This window comes from Lacerta agilis, chromosome 1 (assembly GCF_009819535.1).
Source record: "Lacerta agilis isolate rLacAgi1 chromosome 1, rLacAgi1.pri, whole genome shotgun sequence".
Classification (NCBI taxonomy): Eukaryota; Metazoa; Chordata; class Lepidosauria; order Squamata; family Lacertidae; genus Lacerta; species Lacerta agilis.
Genome location: NC_046312.1, coordinates 105,530,344 through 105,543,491, shown reverse-complemented (window position 1 = coordinate 105,543,491; position 13,148 = coordinate 105,530,344). Strand labels below are relative to the sequence as shown.

At 43.8% G+C, this 13,148-nt stretch overlaps 1 protein-coding gene across 8 annotated transcripts in view; it reads left to right on the top strand.

The window, feature by feature from the left end:
- Positions 1 to 463: 463 nt before the first annotated feature.
- Positions 464 to 13,148, top strand: part of KCNH7 (potassium voltage-gated channel subfamily H member 7) — a 271,437-nt gene continuing 258,752 nt past the window's right edge. For 4 of the 8 annotated variants that reach the window (XM_033166087.1, XM_033166070.1, XM_033166053.1 and 1 more), the window contains exons 1-2: positions 464 to 617; positions 4,369 to 4,599. In XM_033166087.1, coding sequence (XP_033021978.1) covers positions 542 to 617; positions 4,369 to 4,599 — 307 coding nt within the window. In that variant the 5' untranslated portion in view covers positions 464 to 541. The remainder of the gene's footprint in view (positions 618 to 4,368; positions 4,600 to 13,148) is intronic. The other 4 variants (XM_033166104.1, XM_033166097.1, XM_033166079.1 and 1 more) reach the window with 1 other exon arrangement.

Genomic DNA, 13,148 nt, shown 5'->3' with positions numbered 1-13,148 from the left:
GCGTCACCACACACTCTCTCGCCGCTCTGAGCCCGGACGCCGCGCCGGAGCGACCCAGGCAGCCTCGGCTGTTCCTTGCAAAAGGGAGAGGAGGTTGAAGGGCTGGGCTCGGCAAGGAGGAGCAGAAGCTAGGCGAAGAGAGAGAGAGAGACGCGCCCCGGCGCACCTCCATAGCCTAGGCGAGTCGCCCTCGTCGCCGCGCTGCGCCTCGACGCGCCCCTGGCCGCCTCCCTGCCCACTCCATCCATCCCGGCCCAGAGCGGGTCAGGTTTGCCCCGAGGCGCCACGCCAGGCGAGCATGGAACTGAGTCCGGGAGGGCAAGCGGCGGCGCGCTGCTGAGCTAAGCGAGCGGCGACCTGCCCCCGCGGCCCGAAGGGACGATGCTTTCTCGCAAAGGCTAGCTCGAGAGCCAGGCGCCGGAGAGCCAGTCGGCCAGCGAGCGGAGCGCGCCCGGGAAACGGAGCGAGCGAAAACCGCCGCCGCCGAGGAGTCCTCGCCGCCTCGCCTGGGCTGGGGGGAAGGCGACGCGCGAGGGGCACCATGCCTGTTCGCCGAGGTCATGTGGCACCACAGAACACTTTCTTGGGGACCATCATCCGCAAATTCGAAGGGCAGAGTAAGTTCTTCGCCAGCCTTGGCGTTTCTTGAGCAATGGGGAATGGGGAAAGGGGGCTGGGTTGGTTGTGTGGGTGGTCTAGGGCAGGAGCTCTGAGGCGGGCCAAGTTGAGCCAAAGGCTGTCTGACGGGAAACGTCTGAGCTGGAACCCAGAACAGGTCTCAGGGTGGCTTCCCTTCCCATCCTTCCTATCAAGTCCCGAAACATTTCGCTTAAACTCTTCCTCCCAGCTTGTCATGCAGTGAACTCTTTGCTGTAGCTATATATACCTGCCTGCCCACCTTGGGACCGCTCAAGTGAGTCAGAACGTACAGAAGGCTTGCTTATGAAATCTCCCTTTTTCTCCATCGGGAGTGGGGTTTGAAGTAGATTGGGATGTCCTGGGAAATGCCAGGAGAGAGAACTAGCTCAGGGGCAGAGCATCTGCTTTGCATGCATGTGAAAGGTGCCAGGTTCGATCCCTGGCATCTCCAGATGGGGTGAGGTTGCCCTCCTGCTTAAAACCCTGGACAGCAGCTGTCAGTCGAGAATAGTGGTCTGATTCTGTTTCCTGTATCCCCAAACAACATGCACCTTCCCACCTTGACCCTATTTCTCAGAGGCTCCTTGTTTAGCATTAGTTTATGGAAAAGTTTCCAGCAGGAGGATCCAGAAGGAAACTTTAACTATTATGGATTTGGATTTCTGCCTGACCTGTAGGACCTTTTCCTAATTTCAACAGCAGATTGTGAAATAGGTGCAGTGGACCGCCTTGCCTGCAGTGTCACTCTGGGCATGTTTACTCAGAAGTAAACCTCATATAGATTTAAAAGAAGCTTAAGGTAAAGGTAAAGGGACCCCTGACCATTAGGTCCAGTCGCGGAGGACTCTGGGGTTGCGCCGCTCATCTCGCTTTTAAGCCGCTTCTGGCGAACCAGAGCAGCGCATGGAACAGGGACTGAGCAATGGGAGCTTACCCCATCACAGGGATTCAAACTGCTGACCTTCTGATCGGCAAGCCCTAGGCTCAGTGGTGTAACCCACAGCACCACCCGCTTAGTTCCCAGTAAATGTGCTTGAGGTTGCAGCCTTAGAGTGCAATCCTATGCAGGGTTTACTCAGAAGTAAGCCCCATTGTGTTCAATGGCACTCACTCTCAGTTAAGTGTGCATCGGATTGCAGCCTTTATCCTTTGGATGCAGGCAATGATTTTAAGAAGGTAATGCCTGGCCTGGTTTGGTACTCTAATACTGTGAGCACCACACACTGAATCAATGCATTGGGTGCATGTACATTCCCTTAAGTACGTAGTGAAATTAAAATATGTTGAAGGATATTTTAGGATTAATATGCATTTACTGCAAATCTGTCTCATTGTAATAGACTCATAGCTCACAATAAAGGTCAGATCCTGCAGCCCTTTGAGATGTAAGTAGCCCATTAAAGTCAGTGGGTTTATTTATCGCTGCTAGGGTGTGCATAATGAGACCACTGAGTGACAGGAGCTGCAGTTGCCACAAAGAAAAAGCTTGTAAATAATCAGGCACCCCATCTGGGATGAGCTGTAAATTACAGGTATCTGACAGAATGTGCAAGGGGTTCAGAGTAACCTATTGTGTAGGGTGTATTGCAGCCTTTTCGGATTTCCCATCATGCTTCCAGGTGTAAACATTAGGACAATGGCATGTTGTGTTGCTCACGGGGGTAAATCATGCACATTTCTTCCATGTGATTGTTTTGATGCAGCTTGGGAGGGAAGTCAGGTGAGCGACTGAATCATGTCTTGGTTCATATTGTGAAGACAGATGTGGCTTCAAAGCTGCGCTTGCCATTAAAAACAGAAGCTTAAGCAAAAATAAAGAAATAAAAAGCACAAAAGAGCAGTCCGTGTCATTTTGGTAGAGAGAACCCTTGGATGAGTGCTTCAGGAGAAATGCCTGACTAGCATACATTGTTACACTCAGACAGTATAAAAATGGTATCTGAAGAAGTGTGCATGCACACGAAAGCTCATACCAAGAACAAACTCAGTTGGTCTCTAAGGTGCTACTGGAAAGAATTTTTTATTTTGTTTTGTATAAAAATGATTGAGGTTACCATTTTCTCTCCCAGTGATCTAGAAACGTGCCTGGTTCCACACTTAAAGTTGCAGTTTTCTACACACATACTCAGGAGTGACATCCATTGAGTTCAAAGGGACTTGATTCCAACAGTGCACGCTTTGGATCACGCTCTAAGTCTATCAACTTGCACTGGGTCTGAAACAAACGGAAAATCAGTTGGAGCAAGAGAACTTGCTTCTTGGTCAGCTGCTCCTGACTGGAGTGTACGTGCTGCTCTTTGCAAGTTAACCCTGCAATTTGGCGTCATTTTATAGAGCAATAATTGTAGCATAATTTTGTACAGCAATCAGCGTGTATATAGGAAGCCATCCATTTAAGCTGGCAGTGTTGTGCAGGAGAGTGCTGGGAGGTCAGTAGTGGCCCAAGCAGGAAGAGGGGAATAGTTTTCCTTCTTGCTTTACGTTGCCATTACACTGTAACATCTCACAGTGAATCAAGTAAAAACCAAGCATGTATAATAGACACTTGTCTGGTTATGTGGCAAGTAAGAATTGTCTCCAGGGGAGACCCTGAATGGAAAAAAGAGACCTCTCCCTGAGATGCTGGAGAGTGCCTACCAGTCAGAGTGGACACTTAGAAGCTAGAATCAGTAATTCCCAAACTTGGGTCTTCAGCTGTTTTTGGACTACAACTCCCATCATCCTTAGGAAGCAAGATCAGTGGTCAGGGATGATGGGAATTGTAGTCTGAAAACAGTTGGAGACCCAAGTTTACGCAACACTAAGGAAGATGGACAAATAGATAAGGCAGTTTCCTAGGAATCAAATCCTATTCTCTACTGACCAGCATGGAAGTTTTTGCAAATTTAATAGACTGTTCGCTGTCTTTTAAAGGTTTGTTTCTCAATGCTCCCCAGATTACTAATGTAACTGATGACTAATATAACCAACAAGGTATCAAAAAAGGTAATGGAGTTTTTTTTTTAATGCACTAGTTATTTTTTGTGGAATTATTTGCAGTGGTGTTAAATTATTAGTAAAACATCCCTATTCCACTTTTCCTGTTGACCCGCCTGTACCTAGGATTTAATTAAAGCTGGAGTTTGCTTCACAATCCCAAACTTACGGGGCTCATGGGCACCACACACACAAACACATATACACCCCACAACCCATTCTATCGACTACTTCTTTTAAGCCTAGTTTCAGAAAGAGGACAGACCCTCTTGGTGCTTGGGAAGGCCTCTGCTGGCCCACGTGTGACTTCGAGCACCACACTGGCAACCTCTATTACGAGTCCTATTATGAAGCCTATTTCCCAAGCCTTGGCAAGCAACCCCATCTAAAACTAAAGCCTGAGAATTACTCCCTTCCCTCCAGGCCACTTGGATATTCATCCTAGCCAGCCTTCCCCTGTTGGACATTTTCAGCACAACAAAAGCTACGGTCATATTTGTATTTGCTGATAGGTTTTGCAATAAAGGTTTCTGGATCAAATCCTGCAGCAATCCAGGTGACTTTGGATTTAATTCATCTACTTTTTATTGATTTTTTTAAAAAGACCTCTGGTACATTCATGTAGTGTTGAATATCTACTGAAGTTCACTATACTGTAGCAGTCAGATGCAGAAATATCTCCTGACAGGCAGCTGTGAGGTTTTTATGAAATGTTGCACAATTACTGAAAAATGCATTACTTTTTTATTGCAGATAAAAAATTCATCATTGCTAATGCTAGAGTGCAGAACTGTGCTATCATCTACTGCAATGATGGGTTCTGTGAGATGACTGGATTCTCCAGACCAGACGTCATGCAGAAACCATGCACCTGTGACTTTCTTCATGGACCAGAGACCAAAAGACATCACATTGCCCAAATTGCTCAGGCTTTGCTTGGGTCAGAGGAGAGAAAAGTGGAAGTCACCTATTATCATAAAGATGGTAAAGTAGTTTCATTTTTTTTTAAAAAAAAATGTATTTGAGAAATTGGCTTCCTTTGGAACTGATTTTGGAAGACGGCTTCTTTGATGCTACGGGTCAGAGTTTTGTTAGGAGTCAGTCAACATAAGACATGCTATGTTGTGTGAAACATGCATTTATACAAAGGCGGCTAAAATAAAAGTGCAGTAAATACAATGGGCCAGTCATCCACATAATGCAAGACCACATTCAGAAAATTTTTGATAGTGGCTTACCTATACAATGCACCTGCCCAAGCCTAGAACTGTTAACCTCAACCCTAGTGGAGCTGCGCTTCTTTCATATGCATTGAAACAAGGTTTTTATTCTAAGGGCATTTACTCTGAGGTATCATGCTCCACTCCAATCAGCACAAGTTGCTTCTGTTTACATGTCTTCAGGATTGGTGTAAGCAGGGTTTGTTCAGAATTTGCATAAAAGTGATGTAAGGTAGTTGTTTCAAATGGTAATTTTCAACTTCCCCCTCCAGTTTCCATTCCAGGAAGTGATTTCTTTTTTAAAGAATAGAAATAACTCTTTTACTGGGGGAGTCAAGTGTTTGTATGATTTTGTTGTGTTCCCCCCCCCCCCACTTTCACGTTTTAGTATGTGTTAGGAAGTCACTGTCTGTAGGAACAATTGCTGAATTTTGAATGCATTTTTATCTCTTTTGGCAAAATACAACATTTTATTGTCATGATGATCACCATTATAATCATTATATTTCAGATTGTACAAAGGAGTTTAGAATTCATATCTAATTCATCCATATAGTATGTTTTTTATTAATTGTCCTTGAATTCATTCATGAAATTTATCAATATTGTCTCATTTTATGGATGGGAAACTAAGTCTATGAGATTGGTGAGTGACTTGCTCAAAATCCATGTAGTGTCTACATTCAAACAAGGAATTATGTGTGCTTGAAGCTGATGAAAACACTGGGCTTATGTATATGTGCTGAATAGCGACTAATGATGAGATTTGAGGTCATTTTGGGATGACCTGTTTATTGAGCATCCATCCTGATTTATTTATACAAAGTTTGCAGGAAGATTAGGTGACGTTGGCTATTTATGGAGCATTAGCTCTGGTTTGTTTGTGGGGAGGTTAAATGATTTTGCAACAAGGACATGCTACCCCTCACTTTCCAGTGCATCATATTCCTTATCACAAAAAAAGTTTGATTGGGAGGGTAGAGGATCAGGCATGCTGCCCTGGAACTCCCAACCAAATAATATTTAACTGCACAACCTGAATTTCCAGGTTTGTGATTGAATCCTAGCAGAAAATAGCTGCCGCCCGAAAGTGTTTCCTAGTTTCAGATCTACCAACAGAAATATCCTTACCAATGTACCCGAAAGCAATGCTATTGTTGATCATATAATCTCTGACAGTCATGTAACCTGTGGTGTCCGTTTTTTGTTGTGTTGCTGATGCCTTGCCCTCGCGAGAGTGACGCCGCTGTTTAATGAAGGAAAGGAGATTCGGTGCTGTGAGAGTGTTGATCTGTATGGATTGTTTCACATCATGGAAAAAAGCATGCCCAGGCATACGCTTAGGTTAAAAGGGGCACCTGACTGAATAAGCTACTCAGCAGTCAAAGTAAAGAGCAGTAGAGTCTTGCCCTGAAACAATCAGCTTTAAACAAACACCCTGTCATACTGCTTCAAATACTGAATAATTACTCTGGAGAGAGTTTTAAAAGAAGGGGAAAAATGGATGAGGGAGAAGGGTCTACCTGTTTCAGATGGAGGGCAGTTTGGCGATTGTTTTTAGAAAGATTACAGGCTGACTAAAATATACTTGACATAATTAGTCATGGCATGAACTAAGAACAATACAGCATTATGCTTTTGATGGGGGGGGGAGCGCAAGGAAAATAAGCATGCATGTTCATTTGTCATGATGCAGCCTGATAAGGGAATGACGATGCTAATTATTTCCGAAGGTTTAAATTAGTTTTCTTTTCTGATTATTCAGCATTATAAGTCAGACATTAAACAAATCCGAATAATGCATAAGCCTGTTGTACTCTATTTTTGTTTGCACTGTGTACATGTATTCAAAGGGGAAATGCAAAGTAATCTCGTATATTCAAATTTGGAGCTTTAATTAGCTTTGGAGGCCTGCCAGCCTGCTGTTTACATTCATTTGAGGAACTGCAATGATAGAGGAGAATCAGGCTTTAAAGTGACACATGTGGCTCTTTGCTTCTACTCGGTGGCATTGCCAAACTGGTATTTGGGTACACGGGCGATGTGTAGAGTTACTCCTATTGTTGCTAAGGGTATAATATGGAACCTTTAAAAAAACAAAACCAGAACAACAGCTCTGGATTCGATTCCATTCTGAATGTTCAAAGAAAATGTATCTGTTGATCCAAAGGCTGTGACTTTTCAGTGGGTGCAAATGTCGCTTACTAATTTATTTTAGCATACTTGAAATCTTGCCCTTCTTCCAGGCTTCTCAGAGCAGCTTATATAAAAGTTGCCCAACATTTATTCTCACAACAACCCTGTGATGTAGGTTAGACCTAGAGATAAGGCACGCCTCCTACAAATAAGATCCAGTACAAACCTAAGCATGCTAATTCAGAAGTCAGCCCCCTAGATTCAATGGATTTTACTCCGTGGTAAGTGTGTTTAGAATTGTAGCTTTGAACTAATGGAATGGACATTTCCTTTGTAGTAGCTCTCTGAGAGGGCCTAACTGCTAATGGGGAATACTTTGCATCTTTGCTACCAAGCTACAGTTCCCAAGATCCAGTTAAACTTATATAAAATATCTAGAACTGTAATGCAGATGTGAACACAGTGACTGGTGCCAAGACAACCTTGGCTGATTGGTGATTATAAATCTGGGGTTCTGTGTTTCATACCTAACACTCTGTCCAGTGCAACCCTCTGCTTCTCCTTGCTTTGCTTCTCTCTTGCTCAAAAGAACTAGAGTCCAAGAAAGAGTTTGGCCCTTGGTGCTACTAGAGAATCATAACTCTTTCTACAGGACAACAAATTGTCTATGAAAACAGCAAGGCAGGTGCCAAACACTAAGGCAATATCCACTCACTTGGAGCTCCATCCTGGGAGGCCGCCACCTTAATGTGTGGTTGGCAGAGGGGATAGTCACCTACTCCCATTCAGCTCTGGCCATGCTGGACCCTCCATTTGGGGCAGGCCTCACTTGCAAGGCCAATCAAGGGCATGGGGGCTGCATCCTGCCCGTCCCTGGCATATTTAATGGGGTGGCCAGGTGCAGGCCACCCTCTTTGCTGACCATTGCTCTGTGGGCTTTGTGTGGTCCACAGGTTGCCAGTTGGTGGACAGAGGTCCTAGAGGCTGAAGATGCCGTGCCTGATATATTTTATAGCAATTTGGTGAAGAACAGGGAAATGCTAGCTAATGGGACTGTCACCCCTATAAGGAGCTCAAAGCAGGTATTGGCCCCTGAAGGGGAGTGTTGGGGAAAACCCTATCCTAAGCAAAACCCTGAGACTTTTAATGAAATGGATCCAGCGTGGTGTCCCGGTAGCAATAAATAGAAACCATGGCAGTAGCTGCAGCAGCTCCAGTCATGTGCTTTGTTATGCACATAAGCATGCCATTGATTTCAGTGGGATGTGCATATTTCTAGAACTGCAGCAACTATGTTTCACCCTGTGAACCTTTGGGATGAGCAATCACGCTTTCTTTCTCTATGCTTAAGATGTTGGCAGGTAACTATCAGTGGAATGCTGATATTCAGAAGTAAGACCCATTGAGTCAGGTGGAACTCACTCTCAGGTAAGTGTTATAGGAAGGCAGTCTAAATTTCAAACTTTCTGAAAGCTTCTTATGACATGCTCCCCAGAGAGGCTTGCCTGGCACCATCATTACATGTGTTTAGATGCCAGGTGAAAACATTCCTCTTTAGCCAGGCCTCTGGCTATTAAATAATCTACAACCTGTAAAAGTGTGAAGGAGAGGACTGTTATTATGATGACTATTTTATTACCAGGCTTTCTGTCAGTATGCTTCTTATTATGTTTTCATCACTGATGTTCTGTAATGTGTTTTCAATGTTGTATACCACCCTGGGGTCTTTTGATAAAGGGTGGTATATAAATTGAATTAATAATAATAATCAACAGTGTTATTTTTCTAGAAAAAGGGGTGCCGGAACTCACCACCTTGTTCTCTTATAATGGCAAAGGTGCCCACCTGAGAGGTGCCAGAACTGAGTTCTGGGTGGGGAAAAAAATCCCTGAAACAACAACAACAACAACACAAACACAACCCCAGTCTCTTAGTTTGGCAGGCCTGAAGTGTACCTCGGTTAATTGTTTCACCTGGAAGTTGGGTTTTTCATGAACCAATCATCCAGCCAGTCATCATCATTGGAATTTAGGAAGCTGCCTTTAACTCATTTAGACCATTGTTCCATTTCACTCAATATTGTCTACCCTGACTGGCGGCAGTTCCCCAGGGCTCTCGATTGGGCTCTTACTCAGTCCTGCCTGGTGATGCTGGTGACTAAACTAAGGATTTTCTGCATGCAAAGCAGATGCTACCCCTCTGAGCTATAGTCCCTTTCAAATAAAATGCAGTCAATTGCTGCATTCTTAACACATTCAAGAATTACCAAAGTTAACATCTCTACCTGTCAGTAAATGGCTCTCAGCTTCCTGGGATGTTCCAGCATTTTAAGAAGCAATTTCCATGAGAAGCAGGCAGAAGAAAGGAGATTTTAATAAGAGGGTTTAATGTTGGCCAAGCCACAAGCAATTGGTCAAATTAAATTGATGCAGAGTAACACTTCTACGGTCCATGTAAAATCGCCATGGAGAGTTATGCATATACCCTGTGGGAAAAGGAGGCTCACATTACAGAACTCTGCTTAAACTGTATCTATATCATTTTTGTAGTTCCCTCCCCCTTTTTTTCTAATAGAATCATTTGTCTAAAGTTCAAAGCCTATATGTATATTTCATTCCATGCCATGAGCTAATCTTTTATGGGAAATTAGTAAAATAACCAAGGTGGTGGGGAATAATCAAAAGGAGCACTTGAAAAACAGACCAAACTTTGATGTATAAAAATACTTTTAAAAAGAAAAAGAAAAGGTGATTACATACATCTCAATGGGACAGCTAAATAATCTGCATTCCCTTTGACTGCAGTCACTCTGCACAACTTAGGAAAGGCATGTGTGTTAAATTACCAAGGTACCTGTATATGAAAATCATATAACCAATTATGCCTAAATAAAGTGTTTTCCAGAGTTGCCCAATAGGCATTAGTAGCTATTTAAATTCAGAGTAACGGGGAACAATGTTCCTTCTCATCTGCTTCATAACATCCTTTCTACAATCGGTTTATCTTTAGTGACTGATCTGATTAGGTATCTTTGGAGGGGAGATACTGTTTATGCAGTATATCAATATTTTTGTTTTAATAAAGTTATTTGCCATGGAGATGTGTGACAGCTCTTTCTCTGAGGACTCCCATTTCTCTCTTTAAGCCATTATTGCATAAATCATACTTGACAGCTGTAAAATATTGCTTGGGGTGATAAAGCTGTAAAGCTTTGACATGAAAACTATAATTGTGAGGGGATTGAGGGTGGGGGGTTGTGTATTTAAATCAAGGAGCGCTGTATCCTGTCAGCCCTTTTCATGTGTGATGGGTGCGCTGTAAGATGATGAAAGTCAGAGGTACCTAAGTGTAGACATTCTATGAAGTCTGATTATTGACAGGAGAGTGAAGTTGCTCAATGCTGCTGCGTAACAGGAGAGATTTTGTGGAGGAGGAATACAAGGGCAGGACGTGGTGGTGACAGATAACATGACAGCCGGAAAGAATTACTTCTGACAGTTCTTTTGATATTCCAAAGAGCGAAATAGTATTGCCACCATATTTTGCTGAATTGTGCAACATGTAGGGTTGATCTGATAAACAAACAGAATTTTGCTTCCCAGAATCACCGAAGTTCCTAATCAATAGTTTAAAGGGCAAGGGGGGAAAATGAGTTTATATACTCAACAGCACATTGTGTTTATCGTTTGTACAATGCATCTTATTCAGCCTTACAATGACCATGTGAGGGAGAGTCAGAAATATGTCCAGTGGTGATAAGCAAACAAAGAGAAAATGCCTAGGAGCACAGGAAGCTGCCTTATACTGAGTCAGACCACTGATCCATCTAGCTCAGTATTGTCTCCACTAACTGGCAGCTTCTCTCTGGAGTTTCAGGCAGGGGTCTTCCTTAGCTGGAGATGCCAGGGATTGAACCTGGGACCTCTTGGCATGCAAAAGTGTATGCTCTGCCAATGAGCTATGTTTCATAGCAAACAGGGAGAGGGACAGAAGGATGGCTGGAATGTGATGGCACAAAGAGAAAGAGAGGAGTTTGCAATCCTGCTAATTCTGCAGCTCTACCGATCATCAGAGATGGCTCCTAAGAGACTTTCCTTGTGAGTCAACAGCTCTTTATAGGGGGGGAAGAAAACCCTGACAGCGATCTTCCTACAGTATATTTCAGGCAGAGTGCTTCTTTCAGTCCTACCTGGTAATACTAGGGATGGAATGTGGCCCCTTTTGCACACTCGAAGCATGGCATCTGCTACTAAGCTACAGGCTTCTCTGTGATAATCCCATGACGTGGGTCTACATGAACCCTTGATCTGATTCACCAAGGCAAGTCTTATGTCCTGAGTTTACATTTAAGGAACTGTGGCTGAATGGTAGAGACTTACCTACAAGACCACATCTTGAGTCCATGGAGTGAGTGAGGACTGAAATCCAGGTGTCCTTTTCGAGGCATTATAGCCTCTTTGCTATACTGGCTTCTATTGATGATGATGTATTTATTTATATCTCACCTTTTCCCCTGATGGGACACAGGATAGTTTACACATAAAAATGAGAACCTCTAAAACATATAAAAAACAATTGTTTTTAAACATTGTTAGAAGTAAAATTGTATGCATATAAAAAATCTATTTAAACCATACAAATAATTGCAATATAAACAGCAAGGCCCCATCCCTTTCATTAAAAGCAGTCAGTTCCCCAAAGCCTATTGGAACAAGAAGGTCTTCACCTGCCAGTGGAAGGACAGCAATGAGGGAGCAAGTCTAGCTTCTCTATGGATGGAGTTCCAAAGTCTGGGAGAAGCCACTAAGAAGACCCTATTTTTTCCTAAAAGTATATATAAGTTGGCTCTCTGCCTAAAGGCACCTGAGGCACTGCACAACAATAATTTCCAGTAATTCCCTGTCCTATGCCAGGAGTGGGGAACCCTAGACTCTGGGGCTAAATGGAACCCTCCAGGCCTGCCTATCTAACCCTTGGAATGCCCTTCCTCAGCCCTGCTTTGTATCCAAAAAGTGTTTTTGCCAGGCTGGAATGTGTCCTTTAACTCTGCTCATTTCTCTTGGTTGAATGGCTCGAGCATAGAACTGTGTGTGTGTGTGTGTGTGTGTGTGTGTGTTTGTATAATGTAGTTTACAATACAAAAGTGAAATTTTGAGGGGTTTATTTTTGCCTTTGACCCTGCCTACAAGTGGCCTGTGACCCTGGAAAGGTTTCCAAGAAAAGGATATGGCCTTTCTTGGGGGGTAAATCCCCACCCCCTCACATGCCATAGTCTAGAAGACTGTCAGCACCAGAGTTGTTGTTGTTGTTGTTGTTTTTAAAGCCACGTGTTTTATTGCATTCTGAAAAATCTCCTGGAGTGGAAACCAGAATTCCACACAGCACCTGCTCCCCACCCCCTGCTCAGAATAGTATTTAGCACCCTCGATTTATAAAGGTTCATCTCCCACATTAAAGCTACCTTGGTGAAGTGCAACGCAGCCTTTTCAGTTTAGCCTGTCGCACCTATTTGCCATTGGTGTTCTGAGTGACGTTTTATCAGTCAAGCTCACTGCCCAGGTTAATAGCCTGTAACAAAGCTCCGTCTCAAAAACCGTTAAAGTAATGACAGAGCGCGAGTCACAGAGGTGAAAGTTAGCAATTGCTATTGTACACTCTGCCGTCTCATTAGTCACGCCTTTTGTTAGAAGATCAGGTTAATGTTGCTGCCGCTGACCTTCTGCATGGTGGCACCGAGGTGTTATCCAAAAACCCAGGTTCCTCCAAAGAACAAGAGGGGGCCCTCCTCTTAGCTCCAAACCTTGTGTGTGACTTTTATTGCCAGCATGAAGCACAGTCCACTGAAAGTTTCTCCTGCAGTTAGAGGAGGCTGGTTTATTAGGACAAAAGAGGACACTGCCTTACCACCCTTAGCCCACACCTGCATGCCTTTTTCTTACAACCAGGCAGAGGGTGGCTCTGACCGACATTGGCTTTGGCTCCACCTACTGTTAACCTCCCTGCCTTCCACCCTCACAGTCGCAATGAGCACCAGCCACCACTGCCTGCTGTGGATGATGGTAGCTGCTTAGGAGCAATGCCAAGCACTCCTTTAGCTCCCGCACATTTCAAGCAAGTGGGAAAAATAGTCAGCAAACCCTGCCCATTTTTAATATTCACAATGCCATGAGGAAATAT